The sequence below is a fragment of the Ixodes scapularis genome, unplaced genomic scaffold (assembly GCF_016920785.2).
Source record: "Ixodes scapularis isolate PalLabHiFi unplaced genomic scaffold, ASM1692078v2 PGA_scaffold5__190_contigs__length_132052651, whole genome shotgun sequence".
In the NCBI taxonomy this organism is placed as follows: Eukaryota; Metazoa; Arthropoda; class Arachnida; order Ixodida; family Ixodidae; genus Ixodes; species Ixodes scapularis.
This window is the reverse complement of record NW_024609880.1, coordinates 124,142,855-124,161,309: the sequence shown is the minus strand read 5'-3', so window position 1 is coordinate 124,161,309 and position 18,455 is coordinate 124,142,855. Positions and strand designations below refer to the sequence as shown.

Genomic DNA, 18,455 nt, shown 5'->3' with positions numbered 1-18,455 from the left:
ATTTGACGAGCTAACCTAGTGACTGAAAGAAACACTAAATTTGCCCTCTGACGGGGTTATGACACGTGTTATGGATTGAGCTCCTGGTGGATGGCAGACAATTGATCGGAGGAGTCACCCAGAAAGAAAACGAGTCGAGCACCTTAAGACAAGGAAACAATGTTTATTTCCTAGTATGGCAACGAAAAAAAAACAGTTTTTGTCGAAAAAACGGCGCGTAACTGCACCACAGCTAGGTTTGTTTATACATTCTTAAAATCGTTTTCGCATGGCAGATGACGGACTAGACCCAAAAGAGTCGCTGGAACAACCCGTCGTTCTTACTTTGCGCAAAAAGGGCACCAAACTCTCTTTAAAAAAAAATAATAGAAACACTACCCTCCCCTTTTTCTCCAAGCCGGAGACGCGTCCTGCGCCATTTTGCACCGGCAGCGAAGACGAATGCGTCCAAAAATGCGTAAATTTGCTTTATTATAAAGCAAAGCTAACAAACGTTTTATGTACAAGTCACGCGGCCTCATTGCCGTGCAACCAACCATTCGGGAAAAAAAAAAAAAAGAATGTCGGAAAAGCTTTGTACAAGAGAAAGACGAGAGTCGAGCGTTTGTCGAAAAAAAGGGGCACCATGGCGCTGAGCGTCCCTGGCACCACCTGCGTGGACGACACCACACGCTTTCCTTTTCCTCGTTGGAGCCGTCTTTTTATGTGGCGAGGTCGGGGGGGGAGGCTCGTCGAAGGGACTGTGCGTGCCGTGCCGTTTTGGTATGGCAGTTTGTCCTTGCGGGGAGGGTGTTGCAAGGCGGAGATCAGTTGAAGACGAACTTGTAGGTGAAGCCGCCTCCAGACCCGCTGCCGAAGGGGTGGGAACCCTGGAACGGGTGGAACGGGTGGAAGCCCTGGCCCTGCTGAGATTCAGGGTCCAAGGGGTCCTCGCCGCTGTCGAAGCGCTTGCGTTTTTCTGCGAGAAAAGAAACGGGTTGTGGATTAGCGGTGTATAATTGTTCGGGTAACAAAAATGAAGCGAGCTTTCACGGCGCTACTGGGCAACCTTTTGTAAGTTCTAGCGCTTCCTAATTTACAAATGAAGCAATTTGGTATTCTGCCATAATCCAGTATGGTGAAATTTAACGTGGCAACTGCCACCACATGGCAATCTACAATAAGAGACTGAAAAAGTCGAGGTTGGGCACGATAAAGTTATGGCCAAATTTTTATGGTCAGAGAAGGTGTGGATGGCCGATGATTTTATTTGAAGAAGAATGAAGGCCAGGACATAAAAGACCAAGCACAATGAAAACTAAAAGTAGGTTGCAAAACAAACAACATGAGCAATTATTATGACCTCCGACATTTGCAAATTACCTTGTGTGGTGCGAGTGACGAACATAGGCTACATGAGTGCTCCGTGAGTTGGGCTACCTCAAGACCAAAGTTGCTTCACTGTTGTGTTATTTCTGAACTAGTTTTGGCGGGAGGCCTCACTTCAATATAGTAGTGGAATTATTGCATCACACTGCATACCTAAAGATTGTAACGAATTATGTTGCTCATTTTACACACATTATATTTACCCCAGCGATTTGCAAAAATCAAAAGCAACAAACTAGCCTCGATAGAAATAACAAAATGTGCAGGCGAGCTGGTGAACTTTCAACATAATAAAAACCCGCGACTTGGGAACAACAAAGTGTCACGTCATTCACTTTTTAAATCCTCAAGTTTTAGGTTTTCAAGATGTTGACACTGACCTCGCCTTCTAGGCTCAAGAGGGCAGACAATTAAGCGAGGTTCCGAGTGTGCCAAACCGCACAGCCTCGAAACAACAACGGCAACCATTCCGCCCCCAGAGGACACCCAAAAGAATCGGCATTTGGTGCCCGGCCATGTTGGTGCACCCACCGGGGTCTGTGAGCACCTCCTTGGCGGCGGCGATGTCAATAAACTTCTTCTCGGCGTCCTTCTTGGAGTCTCCCTGGTAGTTGTCCGGGTGCCACTTCTGGGCCAGCTTGCGGTACGCCTTCAGGATCTCCCGCTTGGCCGCCGTGCGCTTCACCCCAAGGATCTTGTAGTAGTCACGCTTCTTGCTCTGCCGCTCTAAGCGCTGGGCACGCTTCAGGCCCTCGGGCCCACACGAGTGCTCGTCAGCGTTGGCGGCCTGCTGGAAGTCGTGCATGGCTGCGGGGAAGCAAAGGGGTCATCCTATTTACTTCTACAAGCGTAGAAACCGTGTCAATTTCTACTACTACTGGCTTCCATTTCTGTCTAGCAGAAGTTGCTGCCACTTGCTAGCATTTTTTAATGTAATCAAGATCAGATTCAGCAATCTGCCGCGGCGGGTAAGAATCGACGTTGGTTGGATGCTCCCACAGCCAGACCACACATTTGCTAGGTTTTGACGATTGCCCCCTACTCGAGTGTCGTTCGTCAGAATCGGGGAAAGTGGGCATCGCGTGTTCTAATTTCCCGCAGAGCAGGGTCACTCAAACTTTTCAGCGCCGGCCAATTCGTCCTTGGACCCCAGGGTCTCATTCAAAGAAGACAAATTCACAGTGTCAAAATTATACGCTTTGTCAAGTCTAAAACCTGCACTCTTTCCGACGTACGTCTTGCACCCTTGGTGCCAGAGTTCTCCCATCAAAAATATAATGCGGTACTCGGCTCGACAAAACTATGACTTGAACGACACGGTCATTTCCCATAGACATTGCTTAAATTATATAAAGCAGGCCAGTCATAGTTTGGCACACACACCCTCCAACTGTGTCTTCACTGCTAAGCACTAAAAAGTGCATTCCACCAGCACTGCTTATGTCGGGGCGTGGCAATGAGGGCGGCAGGCCACCTGACTTCCAATTCAAACTCCTTCCTTTTCCCCCTCTCCTGGACGTTTCCTTTCCACTGTGCCACTCAGAATTCTGGGTCAGCAGAGGGGAGATTGTATCTTGGAATGCTCGACCACAAGGCGACACAAAATGCCCCACGAGCGTAACTCTGCTTCGCTTGTTCCACTTAACATTGAATCTTTAGTTTTTTTGCACTTCAGTGGGAGAAAACCTTTGAAAGACAAAAGTCTGGTCTATTTTGTTTCTTACGCCAAGTAAGTACAGTATGAAATCCTAGTCGTATAACTCGCTAAATGGCACCCCCACTATTGCTGCGAGTCGAGAAAGACTGATCTATTTTGCCAATTGCATTGTAGTGCCGAGCAAACACTGTACAAACCTGTTACACAGATTATGGCAGAGGATTTCGAAAAGGGCGCCTGCACTATTATACTACAAGTCAATGAGGCAGGCCCCTGCTCGACTACCTTCAATGGTCTTTTTCTGCCCGTTCACATTATTGCGTCGTGTAATCGCGGTACAAAACCTGTCGTACGGGTTGTGGCAGAGGGCTCCTGTACCGTTGCCATTCTGCCCGTCATTGAGATATGCCCCTGCACAGTTACCTTCAAAGGTGAAAGTCACATTCATTCTGCTAATCACATTCATTACTGTACTGCATAAACACTGTACAAAACCCATTGCACGGATTATGGCATAGGGCTCCAGCTGCGTGAACAAAACCCGTCGTGCAGATTGCGGCAAAGGGTTCCATAAAGGGGGGCACCGGTACTGCCGTTGTGAAGGCACACCCCTACCCGGTCATCCACGGAGCAGAAAGTCTTTTCTCTTCTGCTAACCATGTTACTGCACCGCAAGAGCACGGTGCAAACCCCACGGATCACGGCAGAGCGCCGCATAAAGGGGGTGCCCGTACCGTTGTCGTACTGCCCGTCGTTGAGGTACGCCTCTGCCCGGTCGCACAGGGCCCTCAGGTCGTTGGGGTCCAGCTTGAGGGCCTCGCTGCACGTCTCCAGGGCCTCCCGGACGTCCCCGGCCTTGCTGTGACAGTGGCACATGCGGCCCCGCACGTGCTGCACCAGCTGGGGCACGTCTGGTTCCGTACGCAGGGCCGCCCGGCACTTGTCTACGCACTCGGCGTACTGCGACTGGCCGATCAGGTCCTGGATGCTACGCAGCTGCCCTGCCAGCTTCTTGACCTTTTTGTAGTGGCTGAAGCAGTCCTTGTGGTCAGGGTCCAGCTTCAGGCACTCGCGGATCACGCTGCATTGTGGAAAGAGGGGCGCTATGTTCAGGAGGTGTTCTACAAACGGCCTTTACAGATGCGGTGATGCCTCTCTATGATGAAGCGAATCAGAGAAAGAGTTTTAGTGTATCTACACCTTCTCCCCTTTTCTATCGGGACAATAGGCCTGGAGCTCTTTCCAAGACTGAGGAAATACAAAAGTTGACACCGAGAGAAGAGAGAAAACTCATTCTTATCATTTAGGTAGGCCACTGAAAGCACAAGCTGCATATTTCCTTTTTTAATTTTTATTAAAATCTTTCAGACACACTGTTGCCATGCGTAGATGCTAACATGCTTGTAAACGACCCTGGCTTGTGTACGATCGAGTGCTGCAGTGTTGCTTTATGCAAGCATTACATGGTCATCTCTTACGGACGCACTTGCGTCCTCTGGCAAAACGAAACAGGTCTGTGGGCCCTCATTTCTGAAATATATTTTTTAATCTTTGCATCTACATATTGACCATATCAGCACTCAAGTACCAGTATCACAAGCTCGCACATTTACTGCTCAGGTGCCAAGCTCATGTTGCGTAGCGGTTGAGGCTAGCCTATTTGCAAAGCGCAGGTCACTATTTAAATTCGCAAGAGCCATTCAGACAGTCCGTAATATTGCAGCAGGCTGGCTTGAAAGCAAAACTGACCAATTTTTGCCGCATTATCTTATTCACTTCCAGTCCACAGTTGTCCACACTGGGCACTTTCGAGTTCCTCAAATCACAGAGGCCACAATTCAGTAATACAGTGCAATCCACTTATAACAATAATTCGAAAATTCAATCGTTATAACCGAGTACCGTTGTATCTGGACTAGAAACTGAGCGCTTCTAGTCTAAATTTTTAGAAACTGATTGTTATAGGTAGGACACTATTATATATTGCATCGTTATAAGTGGATTGTATAACTGCCTGCAATGCGCACACGGTCTTCAAGCAGAAATTCCGAGTAGACCGCTTTCAGCATTATTCAAGCACAAAGGAGGACCCTAGGACAGAGCTGAGTGTGCACTACATCATTCTTTCCAAATTAGAAGCTCAAAACAAAAAACTGATGTCAACATTGTATTGGGTTACGGTAGTGCGAGACTATCGGAAGAAGATGAAGCATTGCGGACACCGCTTACAATAACTGCAATGTGACGTTCCTGATACATGGTGTCAGAAGTGCAAAGAGCAAGTTGTTTTCGAAACCCTTTCTTTTCAGAACGTATTGTTAAAGAGGTCAGCATGAAGTAAGTCGATCCAGAGACCCAAGCCCGCTTCTCCGACGTGTGGGAAGGCCGGCAAGGCACGAAGCCCGTACTCACTTGAGGGACTCCTCGGCCTCTGCAAGCTTGTAGTAGAGCTTGCTGAGCTTGAGGTAGCCCACCGTGTTGTCCGGCACCATCTTGGTGGTGGGCCGGAGATCCATGATGGCGTTCATCACGTCCCCGAGGTTCTCGTAACACGAGGCACGCATCTCCCGCAGAGTCACGTCCCAGGGACACTCCTGCACAACGACCCACCTTCGGTTTTCGGCATGTCAGGACGCAAAAAATGTGACGCTCTTGCCCAAAATGGCAGGGCTTTCGACTATGTGAACCGTAGTGAAAGTTGGTTTCTCCGTTGCCGTCGCGAAAACTATCCAGGTGGCTGTTTTGCGTAATGTCGGCACGTAATTCGGTTTGACGCTCTTTACTTCCCATAAAATTTCTTTAGTTTGGCCGCATTTGCAAGGCTTGCGTTTGCTACGGTCACCGGCAGGACGAGAAGGGTAGGGAGGAGTTTTAGTTGTCCCGCCTCCATCGCAAGCTTTCTATCTTCAATAACGCTTAAACGTCTCCCGAGCCTCGGGCGTGCGTGCGTGCATAGCCAAAGCACGGCAAAAGGCAATGAGTGCGTTCCGGAGGCCGGGCATTCGAAAGAGACGTCGTTCTTAACCAGCCAGCAACTGTAGCCTTCAGAAGCCGTGTGTGCACCCCAGATTGAAAAGTAAGGAGAGCAGCGGGTGCTCCGATCCACGGATGCTTTGGAAAGACGATGTCCGAAGAAACAAAGAATCGTCCCAAAACGTCGGTGAAATAAAGCTTCTCCTGCTGCTCATTTTTCTGTTTCCGACTTCCTCGGTGAAAAACATCTGCATGTGAACACATTGTTCTCTGGAAAAGCTAGAAACAATAACGCAGGTGTGAGGGAGCAACACATACCGTAATGACTCTGGTGAGCACTTCGATGGCACCGACGTAGTTGCGGTCGGCGATCATGTCCTGAGCCATCTGAATGTCCCGCTTCAGGGGCTCGATGGACGTGTAGGCGCGGTGCGCGTCGGGGTTGTTGGGGTCCAGCCGCAACTGTAAGGCAAAATGCGAGCCATTGTCCTTTGGTGCTGCTACGACGGCGGCCCAACGCACGACCGAAATACTTCTCGGGCAAAATTTTCCAACCAAGCAGCTTAAAGTTGAGAACCCTAGTTCCTGCCCCTCGTCTTGTGAGCATCAACACCCCATATATCTTGGATATTGTGTTGACAGTAAAAGTGTTTCAGCACTAACCACTATGTTAATAGTGTCAGAAAATACATTTGCTGAATGCCCAACTAGATCTTACCATCAAAGTGAAAAACTATTCAATAGGCATTAATAGAGTTGTCGATGATACACATGATTGAGTGCTGAGCGAATATTCGAAATTTAGAATAGTAGTTTTGAGTAATGCATTCAATATTCGCTTTAAAAAACTGCAATATTCTAATTTTTCGAAGCGTCGATCGCGGAGGGCTAGCCCCGTTGAGTGCTCATTCTTACCGAGCACAGGTGCACTGGGGAGAAGCAACACCCGCGGAAGCATGCTTCGTGTTGCTTCTCTGCAGTGCACCGGGGCTCGGTATGAAGCGCACTCAACGGGGTAACCCGTCGCCATCAAAGCTTTGAAAAAAACTACTATGAATACCTCAATGGCGTGCTTGGGTGTAAAGCACACTTTCAAAATAGGATGGCATGTGTGCCCCCGGTATATTTGGAAAAAAACGGAACGTTTGTGAATGTTGATATTTTCGTTGCTGTAAAATTTTCAAAATTGAACTGTGGCGGTTTATGTTAGGCAGAGATGTCCTAAAAACCTGGTTCATCATTTGTGATATATATATATATATATATATATATATATATATATATATATATATATATATATATATATATATATATATATATATATATATATATATATATATATATATATATATATATATATATCTTTTCTTTTTTTGAATTTGATATTGAAGAAAGAATAGGTGCATATAGCAAGACTTGCAAGTTCGCTAGATTTTGTATAGCTGGGTATCCCTATAGGATTAATTTTATGTCAAATCCTTCGTTTACTTGCCATCCCAAGACGTCAGACTTCCTAAGCTAATAATTCATAAATATAGTTAGGTTAAGATTAGCTTATAAATGGACAAGTGGAAGCTTATGAACGACGTTCACGAGTTTAGCTGGGTTTTCGTTTAAGCGGGGTGCAACAGTAGTCAAAGACTTAGAAAAACAATCGGATATTCAATTTGAAAATATTAGGCCAAAACCACTATTCACTTTGAAATCACTACAAACTCAAAATTCACTCTTCGAACATCACCAATTTTGGTGACATCACTTTAGAGATGCTGTCGCTGAGACTAGTCTGTATGGACCTGACGACTTGACTTTGAGATATGCTATTATACCTACTTCCAATACAATATATGGATTTTGTGCACACACATAAAAGTTGCCTAACCAACAAAAACACATATTCAGATATATTTATCAATAGCCATCAACTAGCCAAATACATCACTTTTATTTTTAAGCTAATTAAGCATTGATATGAATGTTGCTACAAGATACGTGAATCAAACTCGCTTGAAAAATCCTGAATTAGCTTCCTGCCATTGAGTGTGCTGAAACCTTACTATTCTCATGGGTTCATTGCATTGTAGTCTATTACATTATTGCAGTTGCCATTATGCATTGATATTTGTACGCAGTACCCACACATCAGCTTGAGGTAGCTTACACAAACGGCCGCACCCGTTGGAATGAAGGAACAATTGCCATCATAATGCTGACGTTGCTTAAAGGGGTACTCCACAGGTTTTTTGAGCTACCACAACTAACTACATTTGCTGACTCCCCTGCCTTTACCCTTTCTGGTATGCTTTTTAGTATCACGAAATTCATAATAGTTATTGTGAAATTGGCAAATGAAAATGATGCAAAAACCAACATTTCAATATACCCACACTTTTCAGTGCCTTGATGTCAGTGGCAGGCAGGCTTGCCAGTCGAGCAAGCAGTCAAAAAATAGAATATGCCAATCATTTGTGCCATGCTGGAGCGCGGGTACTGGAGCGAGCTTCCAGAACATTCATTTGACACCATGAAACTGCTTCAAATCAGTTGGGAACAAATTCTATAATCCAAAGAGTAAACCCCTGCCTTCCACTGACGTCACTTTTTCATTGATGCCAGTAGAGACTTTCAGTTTTGAAAACACGGTGAGGACCAAAACTGTAAATTCAATAACTTTGCAAAAAAAAAAATCTTTTGACCTAATATTTGGAATTCTATTTTAGCTATGTTTTTTGGCGAGTTTAGCGAAATTTCAAGCAAATCGGAGACAATGAAAAAACCTGCGGAGTACCCCTTTAAGGGTTTCTCCATGCCTTATTATCGACACAAAGTATCTATTTTGTCCATCGCCGAATCTCCCCAACTGCTTTTCTATTAACCTTTCCTCTTCTGTGCCTTCACATACAAGTACTTCTGCACTAAGCTTCTACATGCTAACTGGGCCAGTTTTTCCGTCATTTATAAAATGACCCGCTACAGCTAGGCAAAAAGGATAACACAAAGAGCAATGCATTCCTTCCCGTTAGCTGTTAAAAGCTGAAGTAATGAATTCATGCACGATGCTGATTAGGCCCAACATGTTGTACAATCATCCGTTTCAAATCAAGATGCGTTGTCACCCACAACTAACAATTTCGATGGTGCGAAACAACAATGCAAAGGGAGCTTGCTGGCAATATGCGTCTGACAGCAATGGCCGTAACGATGGCAGCCAGCAACGTTACTAGAACCACTCAGTTGGGACTGCCATAGAGACTGATCCATACTCGAGAACCGAGCAAATGGCGATTACAACGCCGCCATTTCTCCCGCAGAGGCCACTCGGGGAACTGCACGTGACTTCTATTTTGGCTTTAATCGGCCATTTTGACGCCGAAACAGATACGGAGGGAAGGGTTTCAGGGGTGCCACCCCCGTCGCCCAAGCGGGAGCGCCGCGGTCTACTACCGAAGTTAGGATGTGCCTAGGTTGGGACGCGCTACCTGAAATCACCGCTGAGGCATGGTTGTATAAAAACAATATTAATTGTGCCACAAAAACCTTGCAAACTAAAGATTATAGAAAACATCACGCGCTCTTCATTTTGTACTAAACTCCAATAGAAGTTACAACAAAAAGAGTTTTTTTCCATTGGTTTTTACGGAAAAACATGTTTTCTAAAAGCTCGAGGTGACCACAGTAAAGACAAATGATGAAAAGTGGTGCTGTTGTCGTATTTAGCTCGGTCTCGGTGGACGCCAGCGGCCCAGGTTTCAACGGTGAGTTTCCCAACTGAGGGTTCTAGTAACGGCAGCCAGTGAACAGCCCTCCCCGCTGTGGTGGCGCTCAATATTAAAGAACCAATAGAGGGCATTACTTACCACCCATTCAAAGTCTATGTGAGCTTCGTCGAGGTTCCCCTGCTTAAGCAGCACTGTGCCTCGTTGATGCCTTGCCTGAAACGTTGCGAAACACAAATCAGTCGCATTGAATGATTCATCTAAAGGCAGAAAAGGGAGCATGAGCTGCACTTACGGCCAAGAAGTCTGGCTTGAGGGCTATGACCTCATGAAGGTCTTCCAGTGCAGGCTTGGACTTGCCCAGCGCCAGGAACACTGTGGCACGCTTGTAATAATTTAGGTAGTTCTCTGGGTCCCCCTCTGTGATGGCGAAGAAAACAGGATCAAGAGTTTAGCATTTGGACAGTCTACCAGACTGTGCATTTGAAAGACAACATTTAGCAAGCTGAACAGCATGGTTATAAGATGCAAGCATATGCATAATTTTAAAGATAGTTAGTACAACAAAATTACAATAGACTCGAGTGCTGCGACCTGTGACCTACTCAACTTCGCTCTGCTCAACAGACAAAGCTGTAGAGGAAGAAAAAAATAAATGCTCATGGCACACATATATTTTTATATATTTTTGACGTGACAATGTCTCTCCCAAAGGCGTGCACATACAAAAACTTGCGCAACGGAAAGAGACCCCACAATAGGTTGGTTCCATGCGACACACCTCCGGCTCGGAATTTCGAACCCCTTCTGAACGACTCACCCATAAATTGCGGTGATGTGCCATTGCACTGACTGTGTTTCTTGTTAATGTAAGCATGTTTAGCTATGTGCACTCAATCGACCACTCAAACGTCTATCTGCAACAATCTCCAAGATAATATAATTTTCAGTCCTTTTTCTTCCGTCGTCTTCTGTCCCAATTGTGAACCGTCTTGAACTGTGTAACCGCTCGCGCTGGCGCGAGATCACATCACCACTGATACGCTACGATACATTTTGTATTTTCCCTACCGTCGTTTTATAATCAACTCTGTGTGACCATCGATGAGTTTAGACTCCGATATCAAATGCAACTAGCGTTTCGATCTCCACTTGTTTCGATTGCCTGTGTGACTTCCAATTGAAGACGCTTATTGTGTTGTACCTTGAGATTTGTTTCGTTCAGTAGTATAAGTTTACCTAATGTTTAAATATGTTTTATATCAATTGATTCTATGATTAACAAATAAATGTTTCATTTCATACTTGTGTTATTTCATTCATTCCGTTACATCAAAATGAATCTGATGCAATCCATACATGCGTTTAATTTCACTTGACTCGGCACGTAGACGTTGCCACGCTTCCTGATTAAGTTTTGATTGCCATATGGTAATATTTTTATCAGTTTTTAGAGGCTAATTAGGTTCAGGGATGAACAGGATCCACATTCCAGGCAATCACTGCTCCGGAGACAAGTGCCGCGATTTTGGAACCGCTTCTCCGGCGGGCGCCCCTTATCAGTTGCGACGAAGACCTCTCCTCGGCGCTATAAGAAAGATAAAGAAGATGAAACGGACGAGAAGAGATCCACTCACCAACAGCTGCATGGTAATGCGAAAGCGCATCCGCATACTGTCCTTTGGACAGCAACTGCCGTCCCAATTCTAGGTGCCCCTCGACCTCGGCTTGGTTGACGCCGGCCACTCCTGCAGAGAAACAAAAGTTCCGACCCGTCAAAACTCTACGCCCGGAACCAAATTAACTGCTACCGCAATCCTACGTCGCTTCACGGTAGCCCAAACACAAGAATACATTAGCATTAAGTAACAACGTCCTACTTTTCATTGAGATCGCTCGCAAAGTGTGATGCAATCGTCCAAGTGCCTCGGCCCACGTCGTGCATTGTGCAGCCTTTTCCGATCGCGCGTTGCAATGCATGCTGCGTTTGTATTGTTATTCAGTTAAGGTATGACCCACGAGATGTCAAGAATCTGAGGTTGTTGAAGCACGGCGAGAAATTTCTTTCGGGAGTCTAAGAAAATGCGGCGATAAGAATGTCGGCAGAGACAGAGACGATATGCGATGAATATAGCGTGTATCGAAAACTCACCGATCAACTTTCTCGTAGCGCAGATGAGAATATACAGGGATGAAATTAGCTGGTACACCGAAGGAGAGCCAGTCATCTTGGCGATTAAGTTACACGGAGGAAGAGAGATTTAAAATAAATACTAGCGCATGATTCTCACTCAGCTGTCTGAGCTCGCAAGTACAGCTCATCCTAAAGTCGATGTCGACTGCTCTCACGCAAAAATATCGTGGGCTTAGCTGATTGGTCGTTTACCGTTTGACATCTCTCAACCTCTCATCCAAACTTTCGATCTTCGAACTTTAAAAATAAATTCACACCTTTTTGAATGTTAGTGTCGCTAATTTTTCGAAGAATTTGTTTTAAAACTTGACTAAAGTAGGTTTCTTTTCTCTTAATTTTTTTGTAAGCTACCGGAGCGCTAAAATTAGCATAAAAACAGAAACGTGTGGCTGCCCTAACGGCTATAAATCGCACCACGGTATCAAATGTTTCTTTTCTGCTACAGCATCGTCTGCTGGCAAAGCTATCGATTTGGTTGTTTGCTGTTGCTTTCCTTGCGTGTTGTGTCGTAAATTTAGCTAACCAGATGAATGCGGACACCTCACAGCGGCCGACAGCTGCGCCCCATTAACAACCCGAGGTGAGTGCGTTCGTTTCCGCGCTAACGGTTCCGAGCTGCGAGCGTAGGCCTACAATTTGGCAGCGAGCGTCGACTCGCATGTCCCGCGACCACGACTGCTGCGTTGGGGGGAATCTTCTTAATTTAGCGCCCTCGAATCCGTTTATAGATGATCCAGGCTGCGGTGTGCGGAGGATCGCCGGTTCTCCCGTCGAGTACGGTGGACCCGGCCAACAACGATGCGCCGCTGGAGTTCGCGAACCGCTTAAAAGCGGCCGTCGCTTCCGACGGAATCGGTGAGATCAAACCGCCCTAACGAACTGCTCTTGGACAGATGTAATTTAGATCCTCCTCCCGCTGTGTTTTACACGGAGGACGATAAAATATAGGGTCTTCAAAAAAAAGTCTGAGAGTAAGACGTCCTGAAAGGGGTCGCATGGAGACAGAGGTGTCGCCGCGACGATTGACAGCGACACGCGTGTTCTTTCGGTAACTTTGTTTATTCCGGTATGTTGCTGCTGTTTAGTTGCCCGTTGACAGCAATCAGAGCCGCTCAAGGTGTGTCTGCGTGTGCGTGTGCGTGTGCGTGCGTGCGTGCGTGCGTGCGTGCGTGCGATCTCGTAAGCCCATTATTTCACAGTAGTACACACTTGGAGCACAGCTTTTCATAGACTTTCGTCCTGAAGGTAGTATATTTATCATGACATGTTTCAGCCCTATATATCGAACTGGCATCGATATACATTTTTCTCAATTTTGGAACGATAAATATCCCTCCCTTTCTCTTCCCTTCCCTCGTGAGTGTACATGTGTGTGTATGTGTATGTTTCATGTGAAAATCCTCTTTTGTTTTGTTTTGTCTGTAGTAATGCGGCACTGCAGGCCTCAGGTATGGGCTAATGGCCTTTCTGTGGTGTCGCAGCCCTTTAGGCTGAATAAAAATTATTATTATATATACTTCTTAAAAAAAATTTTTTTCCATATTTCGAAGGCAGAAAAGCACGCTTGTTTTCTCTGGCAAATCTTATGAGAACTACTTTTTTATGAATCTCTGCAAAACTTTTCTTGTTCGTTAGGTGACGAATACTGTATGGTGAAAAAAATGTTCATTTGGAACTTGTTGCTACCCTGTCCGAGCAGAATGCAAAAAGCGCCAACATTATCACTGTGTCACACAGTGCACATTATTACAGTAACTCAAAGGTATGCCAGAGCATTCCTTGACCAACTTTTTATATGGCTCAAACATGATGTACCCGCCTCAGGAAGTTCAGAAATCCATAAATTATTTGCCTAAGAGAATAAATTTCTTTTCTCCAACTAGGAGCAGAAGAAAAAGAGTGCAACTTTGCTCCTCGATCGCACTCTTCCCTTTCTCGTTGTAAAGAAAAAAAAGTGTGACTTTGATCTCACATTTTATATGTGACTCGAGACGGGCATCATTAAAGTACATTTTTATTCTTCAAAGAAAAATCCTCGACTATCGTGGGGAGGAAAGCTCCAGAGGGACCCCGTTTGAGAGGGCTCCCAAAGAAGCGCTAACATCAACATCCGGTTTCTCTGTAGTGACTTTTTAGCTCTCGTGGAGACAGAACTGCCGGGGGAGCGGTTAAACGCAACCTACAGTAACTAAATGGAGGAGCCAGAGTCTCGCCTTGCATTTCTTTTCGCCGCCAACTCCTCATTTGCGGAGAAGGGCTCATGTGCGGCAAATTTGACTTTCGCGCTTGAAGGGAAACAGCCTTCAGGAGCGCCGGGTTTGGGGCGGGACATATGTTTCGCTTTGCGCTTGCGAAATGTAGATCTTTCACTGAAGTATGACGAGCAGAAAGCTTCTCAAACTATTGGACATTGTGTGTGCCATGCCAGGTAGGTACGTGTAATTGAATGATTTTTATAATGCAAGCGCAGTTTCATGGCGGCCGTGAGCAAGCAGACGACACGACAGCAAAGTCGCGCACATGCTTCCGAGGGATTCGAGAGATGCACGACGGCACACGCACAGTGAATCCGGCGCTCCTGTCGCATCTCCTGCAAAAGCAACACTTGCTTTTCCCGCGATACTTAAAGTAAAAGATTTGAGACCATCGCGACACACTGCTCTGCAAGTGGAGCATACGCAGTTACTCAACGAAGCCCGTGCCGCGCCCTCCAGGTCCCGGCGTGGGCGGTTCTTTCGGAGGCTTCCCGACGGGCATGGGAGCCGAGGGGGCGGGCCTGCCCTCCCTGGCCACGGGGATGCTGGCAAGCCCCGGCCCCTGGGCAGTGCCCCCCTTCATCAGCTTGCCGGGCGACCCTACCCTCATGGGTGTCATGGCCGCCGCCGCCGCTTCGGGTTACAGCCAGGTGGGGCTGGGCAACAATATAATTTAAATTATGACCTTTTTAATTATCACCGTGTTCTCAAAACAAAAAATATTATAGTGTTTTTTTTACAGCAAATGTAAAGCATGCATTGCCGAACGCTTATTCTCCGCCCAATTATACCACTGACTGTCCAGACCAGATGCTAAAGTTTCAAAGCCTGCCTCTACCTTATTCAAAAGTTACCAGCGATTTCCAAGCCCTGAAACCTTAGCATCTGGTCCTGCCCATTAGTGCCACCTTTGGGAGGAGAATTGAACATTCAACAAAACATAGTTTATTTTTGTGTAAAAAAAAAAAAAAAAAAAAAGGCGTACATTTTTTTGGGGGACGCACTGTTTAATGGGCAAAGGCAACCTCATTGTGTAGACATTACGTGTTATTAAAACACTGGCTTGGTGGTGCAAGCTGTCACCCTTTTCGATTCTAAAGGAATCCCTCTCTTTTTTCTTCCCTCGAAATGCCAATATTCGAGACATACGTGAAGTGGTTGTCAGACTCAACCTAGGGGAGTCGAGGAGTAGGGAGGTATTTGGGGGTGTATAAACCATTAACCCCGACCGCTTGCCAGTGCGGGTGTGCACGGGGGGACGCTGGCGCTTTCCTTCCATCGGAGCCTGGTGTCCCAACGCAGTGTCCCCAGTTTGGGTTTCTGGGTCCTCCTCCGGAGTTGGGACCAGGCATACTGCAGTCGTCTGTCCTGCAGACCAATGGGCCGGTGAAAGAGCTGCTTCATTTCCCAAACTCGGTGCTCTGCCCTCCGAACCCTGGTGAGTGCAGCCGTGCACATACCAAACAAGCCTGAACGCTGGTTTACACACTGACACTTTGGTGCCTTCTGTGAGGTGGCCCTGGAGCCGCATTTCTCTGGGCCGAAGGTTTTGCGGTACTTGCAAGACCAAATGTGCACACTCTCTATGTGAAATGGTCATTTAGAACATTGTTGAAAGGTTTTAACTCTTTCCTGACTGTGGAAAAAGTAGCAATATTGAAAATATCCGTGCTAACGCTTTTAGTTTCCTAACTAATTTGCATAGGGAGCAGTATGACACATAAAAATGTGGCCAATTAGTTGTCTTCGAAAAGAAACTGAGGTTATTATAATGTGTGAAAAAGATTTCATATTTTTATTTCTTGAAAATAAAATGTATGTGCAGAAGACATATAAACGCTGACACTTTTACAGCTATTCAAATTAAATGACAAAGAAAAGAAAAATTTAGAATATACAAAATGTGGCCCACACACACGGTGATTACTTCTGAAAGTTAGTTAGTGTACAAAAAAAAAAGATCTTTTTTCTTGGTTTGTTGAAAAGTTAGCCTCCGTAACACGTGCACTTTTCAACGAAGGAAAGCTTATATTGGCGGAACACAGGTAGTACACCTCGCATCCCCAGCAGAATGCTTTCTTTGTGTTCCACCTTGGTTTCATCATAGCCTTGATTGCAGTTCCTTCATATTTAGCATTTTTGACCGCCTTGTTGGAAACATTAATTGTGCACGCCAGCTCAGGACAGCATTGCAAATTATAGTGATGCTTACCGACAACCTTCTGTTAAGCGATGCCTATAACATCATTTAAAGTGTTCCTGGGGCTCTTTAGGTAAAAAAAACTATGCTACAATACAGTTGAATTATGTAAATAACGCCATCATTGTTATGAAGATTGATGTAAGCACTCAACCATGTTAGACGAGTGCAACCACCGTTCCCAAGGCTATTTTTGACATGCCACCAGCCTGTGAGCAGGCTCAAGCCTACGTTGAAACTGATACCACAGTTCTTTGGCTATTCAGGAGATTGTGGAACAGGTAATTCACAGCACTAAATTTAATTTCTTTATGGTGCTTGGAAGCCATCAATCACCAGTGACCGATGGCCTATGGGCACAGTCGGAAAAGAGTTAAGCCGACAAAGAATGATGCACGAAGCAACTTATGGCATTCCACGGCTACCCGACCAGTGGTGCCAGTGTTTTCTCTTGTCCTAAGATATTGCGAGAAATTCTAAGGCACTTGTACGTAAGTAGCCGTAAGCGTGTAAACCAGCCTCGATGTTGCCACTTTAGGCAGAGCTTAAGAACTTTCTTTCGCGCGAATGATTCTCGTCTCTTCCGACCTCGATGGGTCCGACAGTACTCCTCACGATCGGGCGCAGTCGCAAGGTCTCCATTGTTTGTGGATGCACCCAAATAATTGGTTAACCGATCGAGAGAATCGTTTCCTGCCCCGGTGCAGGCATGCTTGTGGATTGAACGGGCCAAACATATGTAGAGAAAGACGAGGAAATTGAGAAAAATGGGCAATCGCTGGACTAACGTACGTAATACTAGTAAAGACTCTACTATGTCCACAAGCGGTTCGTCCATGAGCGCGACCCAACTCGCTCGGCGTCGACCCGTCGTTGCAGGCATGCCCCTGCCTCCGACCCGGGAGCGTCCACCCGGCTGCCGCACCGTGTTTGTGGGGGGCCTCCCCGAGAACGCGACGGAGGAGCTGGTGCGGGAGGTGTTCCAGCACTGCGGCACCATCACGGCCCTGCGCATGAGCAAGAAGAACTACTGCCACATTCGTTTCGACACGGAAGAAGCCGTCGACAACGCCATCGCCTTTTCCGGTGAGGGCGCTGTCGAATCTCATTGGGTCGTAGCACCCTTTGTGTCGGGCAATCGCAGTTTGAAAAAAAAAAAGTCGCGCCCCTCAGCTTATTGGCGTGGCACAGGCAGTGGTGACGCAGAATGTGGCGTGTTAGTATGGAGAAACCGTGTACACGTGCGGAGACGCGATGGCATGAAGCGGCCCTGTGTCGTGCAAGGTGAGCGCAGTGTAGGTGCGACTTCCTCAGCGCCCGTTAGAGTGCAAAGTGACGCAGTAGGCGGAACGGGCAGAAAACGGAACGATTGGAACGTGGCAGCGCCGAGTAGGGCCATGGCGCCGGCTCGCAGCAGAAGAGAACCGAACACTGCTCAACCCGTTGAGGCAAAGTGAGCGTCTCCCTTCTTTTCTGCCGCACTCTCTCGCACTCTTCCTCTGGGGAAGCCGGCAGCGCGTTAGTTTTACGAAGAAGAGCACCGTTACGTCTGAACAGGTGATTTTTTCCTCCGCCGGGAGGAAAATAATAAAAGAAAAATGAAAGAAAACGGAAAAGCGAGAAGCATAAAAAAGCCTTCATCCATAGAAAAAAGTTAATCAAGCAACAAAAAAGAAAACTCACTAAATTCAGGCAGCAAAAAATGTGAGGCCCCCCCAAAAAAAAAGAACGGGCAAAGCTATACACACAGAAAAAAAGGTAAACAAAGTTAAGGCGTTCAAAGTGCTATTGCACAACCGTTGTCGTGGACACACTCGACTTGCCGGAGGCTTTTTTTGCTTGTTTTATTTTGGGGTTAGAAGGTCGCGCAGCACCAGCAGTGTTCGGGGAAGGGGCGCAGGCTACCGTTCCGACAGCAGGCTCTCCCTGCTCTCCCTATGCATTCGCATGTGCCTTTCCCCTTGCCTTTGCCATCCTCCACTTTTTTATTTACGGTTCATTGTCTCTCCTTTCCCACAACTGCTCTTTCGCTGCGTATCTCCTTGCGTGTATGCTGGCTTGGCAGTCTGCCAACCACGCAACGCAAGCGATG

General features: G+C 46.4%; 2 protein-coding genes across 3 annotated transcripts in view; one reads left to right on the top strand and one right to left on the bottom strand.

Moving 5' to 3' along the window:
• Positions 1-143: 143 nt before the first annotated feature.
• Positions 144-12,285, bottom strand: LOC8025291 (dnaJ homolog subfamily C member 3). Its single transcript, XM_029981908.3, has 9 exons — positions 11,867-12,285; positions 11,352-11,462; positions 10,010-10,134; positions 9,856-9,930; positions 6,317-6,460; positions 5,438-5,619; positions 3,760-4,106; positions 1,900-2,175; positions 144-958 (listed from the first exon to the last, which is right to left on the bottom strand). Exons 1-9 carry the CDS (start codon positions 11,940-11,942, stop codon positions 807-809), a joined length of 1,488 nt encoding a protein of 495 aa, XP_029837768.2. The 5' UTR covers positions 11,943-12,285; the 3' UTR covers positions 144-806.
• LOC8025292 (ecto-NOX disulfide-thiol exchanger 2) overlaps positions 12,286-18,455 on the top strand; it is a 27,775-nt gene continuing 21,605 nt past the window's right edge. Inside the window, exons 1-5 of one of the 2 annotated variants that reach the window (XM_029981909.3) lie at positions 12,286-12,488; positions 12,637-12,763; positions 14,623-14,813; positions 15,466-15,601; positions 17,243-17,449. In XM_029981909.3, coding sequence (XP_029837769.2) covers positions 12,637-12,763; positions 14,623-14,813; positions 15,466-15,601; positions 17,243-17,449 — 661 coding nt within the window. In that variant the 5' untranslated portion in view covers positions 12,286-12,488. The remainder of the gene's footprint in view (positions 12,489-12,636; positions 12,764-14,622; positions 14,814-15,465; positions 15,602-17,242; positions 17,450-18,455) is intronic. The other variant, XM_029981910.4, reaches the window with a different exon arrangement.